The 14,785-nt window shown below is 39.7% G+C and overlaps 1 protein-coding gene across 8 annotated transcripts in view; it reads left to right on the forward strand.

Annotated features, from left to right (window-relative positions):
- Positions 1-1,139: 1,139 nt before the first annotated feature.
- Positions 1,140-14,785, forward strand: part of LOC132379164 (WD repeat-containing protein 49-like) — a 51,369-nt gene continuing 37,723 nt past the window's right edge. For 3 of the 8 annotated variants that reach the window (XM_059946862.1, XM_059946853.1, XM_059946845.1), the window contains exons 1-4: positions 4,348-5,880; positions 7,858-8,298; positions 12,689-12,865; positions 13,758-13,932. In XM_059946862.1, coding sequence (XP_059802845.1) covers positions 5,716-5,880; positions 7,858-8,298; positions 12,689-12,865; positions 13,758-13,932 — 958 coding nt within the window. In that variant the 5' untranslated portion in view covers positions 4,348-5,715. Of the gene's footprint in view, positions 1,206-4,342; positions 5,881-7,857; positions 8,299-12,688; positions 12,866-13,757; positions 13,933-14,785 lie in introns of those variants that run through there. The other 5 variants (XM_059946806.1, XM_059946814.1, XM_059946832.1 and 2 more) reach the window with 5 other exon arrangements.

Consider the following 14,785-nt stretch of genomic DNA (forward strand, 5'->3'; position numbering starts at 1 on the left):
CTGATGGAGAAAGCATGCTTAGTCTGCTCCAACTCATCATTCTGTTACTGCTGCCGGTTTTTAGTGCAGCCTGATCTGCTGGGCGTCTGCTATTTGCAATAAAATATAGACAAAAGAGCCTATTGCAAATATTCTCTTCCCCTTTCTCATCCCTCATACCAATATGTAAATAACTTCTCTGTTCTTTCAAATTGCCATTGACCTGAAGAGTTAACTGGATTATCCTTCCACGGGCACTGCCTGACCTACTCAGACTTTCAGGATTTGTTTTTATTTCGGGTCTACAGTGCTTGCGTTTGATATCTGCTTAGCCAGCAATAAGAGAGTGGGTAACCTAATATCTGAAGTGTCCCAGTTCTCGTGTAGGTCCTCCCACATGCGGTTAAACAAGGATCTCCAGGATTCTGACCCGGTGATGAAGGACTAGCAAGCTCAGGAGTGTTGTCCGTGGAGGATCTTTCTTCATGCACTTGCTGTGCCTGCCTTACCAAGTATGAGTTGCTGATGTGGTGCAGAAGCCCGACTTCCTGCAAATTTGTTCTCTGGAGATGTTAATCTTAGTACCAGTGATTGCAGTCCTAGATATGTGAAGCTTCTGAAGAGTAACAACTGCTTAAACTACATTGTTTTCAGTAGCTATACTGGAATGTAGGGTATACTGTAGGTGCCGCACAGATCAGCTGTCCACAGTCCCGATGTAGGCTTTCAATCCTTCCACAGTTCCTATTCTCCTGCAGACGCTGCTCAACCGCTGAGTTCTATTTTGCTGCTCCAGATTCCAGCCTCTCTTGTGTTTCCATCTGAAGTCATTTTCCATACTTAATTTCTCATTGCGCCATCAGACTATGCATTCTATGGTGTGGTGGATCCGAATGTGCTAAACTGGCTACAGACCTTCTCGTTTACTGTAACTAGTACTGAAACACCTCCTCTGACTTCAGCAGGTGGGGGGGGGGGGGAGGTAGATAAACACTAGGATGGAGCTGGAGCTGGAGCTGGGAGCTATGTATGCACAGCTCTTATTTCAGACAAACGAATTTTTTCCGCCCCGCGCTGTGATTGACGGAGCCCGTGGCTGAAACGACGGTCTGTTGCTCGGTTACTGTGGACACACAAGGTAAAGTTAATAAGAGCCGAACGCAGTGCGCGCCTGACTGGTTTCCAACTTCCTGATTGCAGTGTTTTAACTGGTCGAAAAGACTCTGGTAAGTATATTTTTAATGTTTATAGATTTGTTGCTAATCTATGATTGGGGCGTGATTCAAGTCCTCTTTTCAAACAATATTTATAATTGTTTTTTAAGCTTGGGTAAATGAGAGTTTTTTTTCTGCGCATTTTCAGGTATTATGGGGTCGACCCAAAACTTGGCTTTTTGTTCATAGTCCAGTGGTTCATTCTTCACATAATGCTTCATATGATTTATGTAAACCTTAGCCTTGCATTTGGGAATGAGGATCTATTGGAATTATTTGGTGGGTCGAATATGTCGGGTGGGCCTGCGACTAGAGGAGATTAGAAACACTTAATTGTTACGTGATGAGTAGGAGGCTTGCTTAACTAGACTTTCTAAACTAGGGTGTATGAGGTGCCCAGGGAGGGGTAACATCGCTGCTGAAGGAGGTTTATCCTGTCCTTTATGGGCCAGCTTACTCACATTTGGTCCCCATCGGACGCTCAGCCCTCACCTGTGGCTCCAAGTAGCCGTCCGCATGCGATAGCAGCCACATCCCGGTACACAGGCGGGATAAGGGAATTCCTGTGCTATCATGCGTAGTCTGCTCCGGTGGACCGTGCAGCTGAGATCCGACCGCCAGGACTGCAGCGCTTCGTGGAGAGCGAAGAGCACGACAAGGCACAGAGGACGTACAACCAAGGGAGACCCCAGTTTTGTGACGCTTGTTCGTGCCATAGGATCCGGACTTCTGAGTTTGAGAGAATTGAACCGCCCCACTGCAATGGTTTTCTGTCATCGTCGGACACGATGTTCAACCGCCAAACTAGACCATTTGTTTAAGTAATCCATGAAAGTAATGGTTTGTTGAGTTCTGAAAATCACATTTTATAGCTGTATTTCTGTTGTTCCTTAAAGTTATCATAGCGTTAAAATTATATAATTTCCTCAAAAGAAGGTATTTGTTTTCTTCAGCAGGATGTAGTGTAGTATTAATGCATTTACTATATTTTTGTTTAATATTTTTTCTGAGGTCAGACAAGAGCGAGCTTGAACGTATGTGGGCGTAGTGAAGTATAAAATATTTTGGACTTGGTGATGTGTAATGAACAGGAATTGATAAGTGATCTTGAAGTAAAGGAGCTATTAGGAAGTAGTGATCATAACATGATAAGTTTTTATCTACATTTTGAGAGGGATAAGGGCAGATCAGAGGTGTCAGTGTTGCAATTAAATAAAGGAGACTACGGAGCCATGAGGGAAGAGCTGGCCAAAGTTAAATGGGCGGATGCCCTAGCAGGAAAGACAGTGGATCAGCAGTGGCAGATATTCTTGGGCATAATACAAAAGATGCAAAAGCAGTTCATTCCAATGAGAAGGAAGGATTCAAAGAGGGGGAAGGGGCCACAGTGGTTGACAAAGGAAGTCAGAGATTGTATAGCATTAAAGAAAAAGAAGTATGACAGGGCTAAGATGAGTGGGAATACAGATGATTGGAAAAGTTTTAAGGAACAGCAGATCTTAACTAAAAAAGCAATACGGAGAGAAAAAATCAGGTATGAGCTCAGTCTAGCCAGGAATATAAAAGGGGATAGCAAGAGCTTTTTTAGCTATGTGAAGAGAAAGAAGACAGTTAAGAACAATGTTGGCCCCTTGAAGAATGAATTGGGAGAAATTGTTATGGGAAACAGGGAAATGGCAACAGAATTTAATGCGTACTTTAGATCTGTCTTCACCAGGGAGGACACAAGCAATCTCCCAGATGTATGGATGGGCCAGGGTCATAAGATATCAGAGGAATTGAGACAGATTGACATTAGGAAAGAAACTGTGATGAGTAGACTGGTAGGACTGAAGGCTAATAAATCCCCGGGTCCAGATGATCTGCATCCGAGGGTTCTAAAAGAGGTGGCTCAGGAAATTGCGGATGCATTGGTAATCATTTTCCAATGTTCCTTAGATTCAGGATCAGTTCCTGAAGATTGGAGAGTGGCTAATGTTATCCCACTTTTCAAGAAGGCAGGGAAGGAGAAAACGGAGAACTATCGCCCTGTTAGCCTAACGTCAGTCGTGGGGAAGATGCTTGAGTCCATTATTAAGGACGAAATAGTGGCACATCTTGATGGCAGAAATAGGATTAGGCCGAGCCAGCATGGATTTACCAAGGGCAAATCATGCTTGACTAATCTGTTGGAGTTTTTTGAGGGTGTAACAAAGATGTTAGATGAGGGTAAGCCAGTGGATGTTGTGTACTAGATTTTCAGAAGGCATTCGATAAGGTGCCACATAGGAGATTGGTGAGTAAAATCAGAGCTCATGGCATTGGGGGCAGGGTTTCAAGATGGATAGAAAACTGGTTGGCAGATAGAAAGCAAAGGGTAGCAGTGAATGGGTGTTTCTCGGACTGGCTGGAGGTGACTAGTGGGGTACCACAGGGCTCTGTATTGGGACCACAGCTCTTTACGATTTATGTCAACGATTTAGATGAGGGCATTGAAAACTATATCAGCAAGTTTGCTGACGATACTAAACTGGGTGGCAGTGTGACATGTGAAGAGGACGTTAGGAGAATACAGGGAGACTTGGATAGGCTGGGTGAGTGGGCAGATACTTGGCAGATGTCATTCAATGTGAATAAATGTGAAGTTATCCACTTTGGAAGCAGGAACAAGAGGGCAGAGTATTGTCTGAACTGTGTAGAGTTAGGTAAGGGAGAAATGCAAAGAGACCTAGGAGTCCTAGTTCACCAATGAAGGTGAATGAGCAAGTGCAACAGGCAGTGAAGAGGGCAAATGGAATGTTGGCCTTTGTTACAAGGGGAATTGAGTACAAGAGCAAGGATGTCCTTTTGCATTTGTACAGGGCCCTGGTGAGACTGCACCTGGAATATTGTGTACAGTTTTGGTCTCCAGGTTTAAGGAAGGACATTCTGGCAATTGAGGAAGTGCAGCGTAGATTCACTAGGTTGATTCCTGGGATGGCAGGGCTGTCTTACACAGAGAGATTGGAGAGATTGTGCTTGTACACGCTGGAATTGAGGAGATTGAGAGGGGATCTGATTGAAACGTTTAAGATAATTAAAGGATTTGATAGGATTGAGGCAGGAAATATGTTCCAGATGTTGGGAGAGTCCAGTACCAGGGGGCATGGATTGAGAATAAGAGGTCAGTTATTTAAAACAGAGTTGAGGAAGAGCTTCTTCTCCCAGAGAGTTGTGGAGGTGTGGAATGCACTGCCTCGGAAGACGGTGGAGGCCAATTCTCTGGATGCTTTCAAGAAGGAGTTACATAGATATCTGATGGATAGGGGAATCAAGGGATATGGGGACAAGGCAGGGACTGGGTATTGATAGTGAATGATCAGCCATGATCTCGGAATGGCGGTGCAGACTCGAGGGGCCGAATGGTCTACTTCTGCACCTATTGTCTATTGTTTTGTAAATTAATGTAGGGGGTGACAGTAAAATAGATTTCCATGTGTAAACTGTAGTTGCAGACTGCTTCCAGTTTGATTATATTCAGCAGTTTATTCTAACGTGCGACCATGCAGTAATGTGCACATTTGAAAGTAGGTACATTCAGGGAAAGGTGATGATTGATACAATCCTCAAGTCCACCCCCGCCCCCTCCCCGAGCAGGAGCACAGTGTTTGTAACTGCTGGCAACATCGGTATGTATTCAAGTTTATTTCAAATGATTTCTGTGTGTTATGATCTTAATTCCAGTATAACAATAACAAAACTTTAATTTTGATAATCAGCAATAATCCCTAGCTGCTCATTTTAAGGGGACGGAACATTCTGGATAGTCGCTCAGAATTGAAAGGCAGGAGCAAAAATAGCTAAGTGAATCCCATTTTCTACCGTCTCATTCAGAATGACTGTCAGTTGATATAGGTCATATTTCTGCCTTTGCCCCTGAGAAGCAAACTGTAAAATCTCAGGGAATGGACACAGGTGATAGTATATGGACTTGAAATACCATAATTTGGGACTCGGCAAGACCCCTGATAAACCAAATGGATGTTTGCAAGTAGAAATAGAAGTGCTTCTTCACCTTGCTAAAGGTAAGTCCATTGTTGATGTGTTTAAATCAGAAAGTGCAGATTGTTCACTGGTGGCAGCAATGATCATCCGTGCATAGGTTCCAGTTATTCATAATCATTCTAGGCTTTAATCAAGAGGTTAGAGAGATTTTACTAGATCTCACATGCCCACTGATGGCTGGCGCTCTTACAACACAGCCTGAATAACTAATTGCTAGCTTCAAGAAATTATATTTGCACACTACTGTAAACATCACAATAAAAGCTTATGAATACATACCCAATTTGAACTGGGTGTTGTATGGAAACTGCCTACAGGCCACAGATTTAAATATTACATGTGAAACTCTACGCCAAAACTGTTTTTATGTACTCGTAAGTAAAATCTGGCAAAATTTTATAATGAATCTTCAGTCAATGTCACAAAATGTATTTCATGAGGGTAAACTGCTGGCTGCTTTATTTGTTAGATTGTTGACAGGCCTTAGAGCATTTGAAGAATGTCAATTCAGTCACTGGTAGAGCCCAACAAAGAGGAAAATGTACATGAATTCAAAACACTTAAATCAAATCCCAGTGAAACGGAAATGTCAAAAAAAGCTCCAGATAAACTAGAAAACCAGCTCACCGTTGAAGATATAATGAAGTTGCAGGATGTATTCATGGTAAGCTTTTATGATTATGCAAGCTCTTTGTCAACTGAGATAAACAATCATGTTGATAACAAGGCCAAATTGAATATTTTATGGTTATATTCTTGCAAAAAAGCACGCTATAGACAGTCATTTATATTTGCATGTTGCAAACTGAATAAAAGAGGTGTTAGAGTGAGAAAGAGATTGGAGAGTGTGTTTCAATCAAACTTAATGGGAGGTATGTGGAATATCAGAGGTTCAGTCACTGATGTTTGGAGAGCAGAAGAAAATGATGCAGAAGACCAGAATCACAGGATGAGGCATTTGAAGATTGAACAGCTGTAAGAGACAATGGGAGTTAGGTGAAAATAAACTTTAATCCTTCCTGACTGAAGTATCACATTTGATCCACTGTAATGGAGAGCCAATCACAGAAACATAATCCTTTAAATATATTTCTCAAATCTGAGTTTTGTTTTAGGAGAATTCTACCTCCATCGGTGGTTCTGATGATGAAGTCTTCACAAAGACTAAACCCTGAGCTGAAAAAATAGGTCGCTTTAAGTCTCCTCTAGATTTTCCAGCAATTGCCTCTGGAGGAGATAGGAGAATAGTAAATCAGCCATGATTGAATGGCAGAACACACTTATTAGTCTGAACAGCCTAATTCTGCTCCTATATCTTATGGATTCAAGAGATTAAACTCCATTCAAGCCAGATTTTTACAATTCAGATATTAATTTGATTAATATACAGACTTTAGGAATTAATGCAAAAATCCCTGAAACATTTGTTGTATACTGTTAAATACTGCAACCAACCTGTAGCTGCAGTCAGTATGCACAATTGATAGGAAACTCATTTTATTTGTGGTGAATGAGATAGAACCAGATCTTCTTATTTTCCTTGAAATCTATTGTTGGCCAGGTCTAGAGGACCTGAGTTATAAGGAGATATTAGATAGGTTGTGACTTTATTCCTAACAACATGGAAGACTGAGAGGTTTGATAGATGTATACAAAATTATGAGAGGTATAGATAGGGTTAATGCAAGCAGGCTTTTTCCACTGAGGTTGGGTTGGACTACAACCAGAGGTCAGGGGTTAAGGGTGAAAGGTGAAAAGTTTAAGGGGAACATGAAGGGAAACTTCTTCTCTCAGAGGGTTGTGAGAGTGTGGAATGAGCTGCCAGCACAAATGGTGCATGTGAGCTTGATTTCATTGTTTAGCAGATGTTTGGATATGACCATAGATGGTAGGGGTACAGTGTGCTATGGTCCAGGTGCAGATCAATAGGAGAAGGCAGTTTAAATGGTTTTGGCATGAACTAGATTGGCTTCTGTGCTGTACTTCTCCATGACTCTATCTATGACTTTATGGATCACATCTTCAGGTAAATGGGAATTATGGTAATCATCTTACTGGATGAATGGGCATCCAATAATTAAGGCTTTGGTTATTAGCAGAGTTAGATCTTGAATAATTGGCACAAATAAAATCTGTCACTTATATCTACCAATCTCCAGGGAGACCAGGTTATATCAAGCTGGCACAGTTGCTCATAAAACCCCCAAAATGAAAGAAAGGATCAAGCACAGTGAGATAAAATGTTGTTTAAGATAAATTATTGGGAGTAAATCGATTTCTAGTGATGTGTTAAATAAAATTGTTTCTGTCATTTTATTAAATTTAGTTCTTGTCATTTGAAACTGAATGTTGTACCTATTTATCAGCATGTTAATAAAATGATTTCTTACACAAATCTATTTTTCTACTTTGGTTGTGGTATTACTGAATAGAAATTATTTGCTAAGGTCAAATAATGGAAATATTAAAATTGTAACACACCTTCAGCTCAGTCAGCATTACCGATCTAATTTATTAACAGCCCATTACTTTAAAATTGCTTTGTAATACTTAATGCAAAGTATATTTCAGGATTGATTGTAATTAATCATAATATAATTTTATTATAAAACCAGCATTTATATGCTCTTTCCACTTATAGCCACCAAATTTTAAAGAACTTGTGCCAGTTAATAGAAAGACCTTTATCGACAATATGTTCACTGCCCTTGGACATGGTGTTGAAGAAGAATATGGAGATTTGTTTGACCGAATTGATGTTACAGGAGATGGTTTTGTTGATTGGGACAAAGTCACAACATTCATGCTTTTAGGTCATTATGAAAAAGAAGAGCGTGTGAAGTCTTCACTTGTTCCTCAGTGGAGAGAGATTATATTGCTTCCATCACATCAAAAGGAACCTATTCAAAGTATAGTCTACCTGGAGAATTCACACCATTACCTTAGTCTGAGTAAAGACGGTTGGATGAGCGTTTGGAGTGAGAACTTAAAGTTGGAGAAAACTTTACGAGTTGCCACTGATTCTGTGAGATTGCGAGACCTTTGGGTAACAAGTATGGTCTTCTTAGAAAATGTGAACAAGGTAGGATTACACTTCTAAAATACTGGCTACTTCTGAATTTGTGGGGAGAAAGGGCATTATAAAGTATGTTCTAATCAGCTTGCATAATAAGCTGTAATTGATTCCATTTTAGTCTGGGACTCCGGGATATAATCTGTATTAAAATAAAGCAATAGTTTCTTAATTATTTTCTAAAGAATTCATCAGAATGGAAATCAGATCTTTAGCTGATCTTCTCTGCAGCCTTTCATGTAATGAACAATGAACAGCCCATCTTTCTTCAATGTCCCTCCTCCTTTGAGCAGCTGAATGGGACCTGCCATTCCCAGTTTTATTCTACTTCATCTAGACATTGCCAAAACAGTTCTTACACTGACTTCTCTTCCCAACTCTCTACAGTTAAATTTTGGCATCTTATTCCTTGTTGTTGTTTTCATCTTTGTTCTCTCTGAAAGACTTGATCTAAAGACAGCCAAAGAGGGCTGAATATATGGAATGACTATTAGATTGGAAGGCTGTGACTTGTGATGACACTTAAACCTCCAATAGATTTTGGAATACAAAGCTGCATTTGCATAAAACCATATGACATAGGAACAGAATTGGGTCCACTCCACCATTCAATCATGGCTGATCCTTTTGTCCCCTCCTCAGCCTCACTCCCCGTCCTTCTCCTTGTAAGCTTTGATGCCATGTTCAATCAAGAACCTACCAAGCTCTGCCTTAAATCCACCCAATGATCTGACCTCCACAGCTGCCTGTGGTAACAAATTTCACAAATTCACCAACCTCTGGCTAAAGAAATTTCTCTCCATTTATGTTTTAAAATGACAGCTCTCAATCCTGAGGCTGTGCCCTCTTGTCCTAGACTCCTCCACCATGGGAAAGATGGGAAGTCTAGGTCTTCTAACATTTGAAAGATTTCAGTGAGACCCCCCCCCCCACCCATCCTTCTAAATTCCAGCAGTACAGGCCAAGAGCCATCAAGTGTTCCTCATATGAAAACTCTTTAATTCCTGGAATTATCCCTGTAAACCTCCTCTGAACCCTCTCCAATGCCAGGACATCTTTCCTCAGGTAAAATCCCCAAAACTGTTCACAATACTCAAGGTGAGGTCTCACCAGTGCCTTATAAAGCATCACCATCACATCCCTGCTCTAATATTCTAGACATCTTGAAATTAATGCTAACATTGCATTTGCCTTCCTCAACAGTGACTTTACCTGCAAGTTAACCTTTAGGGTGTTCTGCACAAGGACTCCCAAATCCCTTTGCATCTCAGAATTTTGGTTTTTCTCGCCACTTAGAAAATAGTCTGAACATTTATTTCTTTTATCAAAATACATGACCATGTATTTTCCAATGTTGTATTTTATTTGCCACTTTCTTGCCCATTCTCATAATCTGTCTAAATCCTTATGAAGTCTTCCTGTTTCCTGAACACTACCTGCCCCTCCACCAATCTTCATATCATATGCAAACTTGGCAACAAAGTAATCTATTCCATCATCTAAATTATTGATATACAACACAAAAGAAGCAGTCCCAACACCAACCCTTGTGGAACACCACTAGTCACTGGCAACCAACCAGAAAAGCATCTGTTTATTCCCACTCATTGCCTCTGACCAATCAGCTAATGATTCAACCATGCTAGTAACTTTTCCGTAATACCATGGGCACTTAACTTGGTAAGCAGTGTCATGTGCGGCCTTCAGAAAATCCAAATATACAACATCCACTGCATCCATCCTAGTTGTAATCTCCACAAAGGATTCCAGCAGGTTTGTGAGGCAAGATTTTCTCTTAAGGACACCATGCTGACTTTGTCCTATCTTGTCCTGTGTCATCAAGTACTCCATACCTCATCCTTAACAATAACATATTCCCATCTGGCATTGGCCTGACGTCAGACTAACTCATCTATAATTTCCTTTCTGTTGCTTTCCTCCTTTCTTAAAGAGTGGAGTGAAATTTGCAATTTTCCAGTTCTCCAGAGAGATTCCGAGACTAATTATTCTTGAAAGATCATTACTAATGCCTCCACAATCTCTACTGCTACCTCTTTCAGAACCCTAGGGCACACTTCATCTGGTCCAGGTGACTTACATACCTTTAGGTGTTTCAACTTTTTGAGCACCTTCTCCTTTGTAATAGTAACTGAACTCACTTCTCTTTCCTTACACCCTTCAACACTTGGCACACTGCTAGAGTCCTCCATGGTGAAGACTGATGCAAAATACTCAGTTAGTTCATCTGCCATTTCCTGATCTGCTGTTATTATTTCTTTGGCCTCATTTTCTAGCGGTCCTATATCCGCTCTCATATCACTTTTATTTTTTATCCAGCCTGATACTGTTTGCTAGCTTGCTTTCATATGTCATCTTTTCCCTCCTAATGCCCCTTTAGTTGCTTTCTGTAAATTTTTACAAGCTTCCCAATCCTCCATCTTCCCACTAATTTTTGTTTTGTTGTATGCCCCCTCTTTTGCTTTGACATTAACTTTTACTTCCCTTGTCAGCTACAGTTGTACTATTTTGACATTTGAGTATTTCTTTGCTTTTAGAATAGATCTATCCTGCACCTTCCTTATTTTTTCCAGAAATTCAAGCCACTGCTGCTCTGCTGTCATCCCTGCCAGCAGCTCCTTCCAATTTACTTTGGCCAACTCCTGTCTCATACCACTGTAATTTCCTCTACTCCACTGAAATGTCAGACGTTACTTTCTCCCTATCAAATTTAAAGTTGAACTCAATCATATTGTGATCACTGCCTCTTAAGGGTTCCTTTACCTTAAGCTCCCTAATCACCTCCAGTTCATCACATAACATCCAATCCAGTATAGCCAATCCTCTAGTAGTCTCAATGACAAACTGCTCTTAAAAGACAACTCGCAGACTTTCCACAATTTTACTCTCTTGTGGTCCATTACCAACCTGATTTTCCCAATTTACCTGCATGTTAAAATCTCCCATGGCTATCATAACATTGCCCTTTTGACATGCCTTTTCTATTTCCCATAGTAGTCCACATGTTTGGAGCCTGTATATATCTGTCATCAGAGTCCCTTTACCCCTGCAGTGTCTTAATGCAATCCACAAGGATACAGCATCTTTCAATCCTCTGTCACATCTTTCCAAAGATTTGATGCCATTCTTTACCAGTAGAGCCACACCACCCCCTCTGCATACCTTCTTATCCCTCTGGTACAATGGGTAACCTTGGCCATTCAGCTCCCAACTACATCCATCCTTCAGCTACATTTACTAATGTTTCTAAGTTTACTAATGAAGCAATGATATTATATACATTTAAGCAGCACCATAAACAAGAAAAATTGAGCTATCGGCTAAAATGTGGCAATTAATTTTAGTTTGCTGACTGTGTTACCCTTTTAGACCAGAAAGTAGTTGGATTATAGCAATAAGTTAGATATATCAGTGTAGACATTTGGGGTTCTTTGAACATAGTTCATTAAAATATCCGGGGGGGGGGGGTGTGGGGGTACGGTTGCAGATAGGAACAATTCTAAAAAGCTAATGTAATTTCAGCCTTTGTATCTCAAGGACCAGAATACAAATGATCAACTTTAAATTACTGCTAAGCAAATCATTGTCTAGAGCACTAAAATGCATTGCATCTTATCTTCGACACATTGGCTTTGGAGGGAAAGTAACTTTACCAGGCTGTTATCAATTAACTTTAATATTAGATTACAAAGAGAGAATATACAAACTAGGTTTGTCCTGAATGATAGCATTTTTTTTTTGTTAACCAAGGTAATAAGGAGTATCCTGGAAAAGATTTTAGGTTAAATGTCCTACTGTTCCAATGTCCCTTTGTATTTAGAATCAAAAGTTGTTGTGGTGGGTGGGGTAACTTGATTTTTCTGGTAACTAATAGACATAAAAAAAGACCAAGAAGCATAGTTCAGGGGTTTGGGAATGAAGTTGAGGAATATTTCCTCAAGCACAGTAAATACTTGGATCTCTTTCACAAATGGCAAGATCTGGGAAGTTTGTTTCAAATTTTAAATCTGGTACTGACAAGTAACCACTGGTTTTGAGGGAGTATGGGGGAAACGCAGGATTATGATATTGAGTCAGGCATAATTTTATTAATAGTGCAACAGATCTGAATGGTTAAGTGTTTTTTAGTATGTCATATGAACACAGTTGATCCATTGTGTTTGCAGAAATGCTGATAGTAACTGTGTGTCAGAAGTTTAGTATCAATTAAGAAATATTTGGGTACTGTGCACGTTCTGTTCTTCAATTGACATCAAATTTGGTTTAGTTTCAGCGGTGACCTAATTATTTATTGTTAACGAGGCACAATATTGATTTCTATGTTTTGCTTAAAAACAATTTCACAAGCTACAAATAGAATCATTTCACGTACTTTTTAAAGGTAGCTGTTGCCTTTACCAGTAAGGAGATTTGCTTGTATGATCTTAATTCCAAAGAAGAATTTTCTTGCCAATACAAACTTTATGGGTTATGGAACATTGTGATCTGCATGCATTATTGGTATAACCCAGAAGATGAAAATGAAGCAATTCTCACCTTTGGTGATGTTTGTGGAGAGGTAAGTTGCTGTAATCACTGATTCCATTTGTTCTAATGCCATTAGTTTAAGGTTTTTGCTGTCTATTCATATGATTGTTTGCCAAAGATCATTTATTTAACTATCCACCAATTTTATTTTTTGTAGCCAAGATGAGCCAAAAATACCATATCTCAGATTTCAACAGAAAAGTTGAAAGAAAAATATTTGGTAAAAAAATCTGGTATCAGCTTAAGATATACCTTGGTTGAATCCAGGCTTAGTTTTGAAGCAATTTTCAGGAGCGTATTAAACACACTGCCAGAGGAAGAAGTGGAAGCAGATATGATAGCAATGTTTAAAAGACATTTAGTTGCGGCTGTGAACAGGAAGGGAATGGAGGAATATAGCACGTGTGTAGGCAGATGGAATTAGATTGGGCTGGCATCATGGTCAGCACAGGCAATGTGGGCCGGAAGTTCTATAGCAAATTTAACAAATCCATATAATTGCCTACGAATGATTACATTTCATTTAGTGTTACCTAACAGTCAGTTGCTTTCCTATTCTTATTAATGTTCTTTATAGATATAGATAGGGATCAGAGAGAAAAGTGTGTTTCTGTTTATGTTCAGAAATCTACTTTACTCAACAATGACTGGATACAATGCCTGAACAATGATCTGGATGAACTGTGCTGCAATGTTTTGAACAGCTACCTTCTCAAATCCTGTGATGTTACAATATTGCAGCAGTACATCAGCAACAGTTAAGTGCAAGGTTATGAATATTTTTGTGTTCAATAAAGTTCCTTTAGAGTTGAGCAAACTTACTGCAAAGCCATTGTGTTCTGTATGTATCATAAATTTGCCATAGTGTTCTCCTTTAGTAATATGTTCTTCAATTTATTATTGACCTTGTTTTTCTCTTGCAGGTTAATGCTATCTGTTTTACTACAGCTTTAATTTCGCTTTTTGAGAGACCAGCCAGTTCAACAGACGAGCAGGAGACGACCATTGCCATTAACTGGCAGGAGCTGATCAAAGGAAGTCACAAGTGCTGCTTCATCTTAAATCACAAGGGGCATAGTAAAGAATGGATCAGGCAAGGTACATGGACTAGATTATCTGCTTTGATGTACTGGATATGTCCTATCAGTTTCCTGGAGTAAGGGTGTGGTTTTTGCACATAATGTTAAACCTCCTGTGAAATGACAGAATAAGCAGCCTTTTAGAATATGGCAACACAAGTGAATCTGCAGATGCTGGAAATAAATAAAAAACACAAAATGCTGGCAGAACTCAGCAGGCCAGACAGCATCTATGGGAGGAGGTAGTGACGACATTTCAAGCCGAAACCCTTCATCAGGACTCCTGCTGTCTGGCCTGCTGAGTTCTGCCAGCATTTTAAGTTTTTTCTTTTTTCTTTTAGAATATGATTATTTAGTATTTTCTGCAACCATTTAAAAATCCATACTCTGTGTAAAAGTGGTAGCATTTTCCATTTTTATTAGGACACCTGAAATGATTATTATTCTGAAGTAAATAATTTTGATGTAAGGGCCAGATCTACCCAGCGTGTTCTGGAAACAATTCCCTTTCCTGAGCTACAATGAGGAACAATGTACAAGACATAAGTGTTTCAAAAAAAAAAAAAAAAATAAGGAAGGCTTAAGTTAAAACTGATACCTGCAGCAGCCAAACCTCAACTTCTGTGTAGAATAAGGACTGTGCTGTTAAAACCTATCAAGGTAATGAAGAACACGTATATATGCATTCAGATTGGAGCTGAAATATTTGCAACATTTCATATATTTCCAGATAAGTCAAAGTGAGAGGTTTACATTTTATTCCTTTTCTGGAGATGAGCGGGTAGTGAGAACCAAGGATTTGCCTGGATTGCAAGGTGCTGCAGGATGTCTTTAACTTCATGCATTACTTTGCATGTATTAGAATGCATCTT

The sequence above is a fragment of the Hypanus sabinus genome, chromosome 2 (assembly GCF_030144855.1).
Source record: "Hypanus sabinus isolate sHypSab1 chromosome 2, sHypSab1.hap1, whole genome shotgun sequence".
NCBI classification, from domain to species: domain Eukaryota; kingdom Metazoa; phylum Chordata; class Chondrichthyes; order Myliobatiformes; family Dasyatidae; genus Hypanus; species Hypanus sabinus.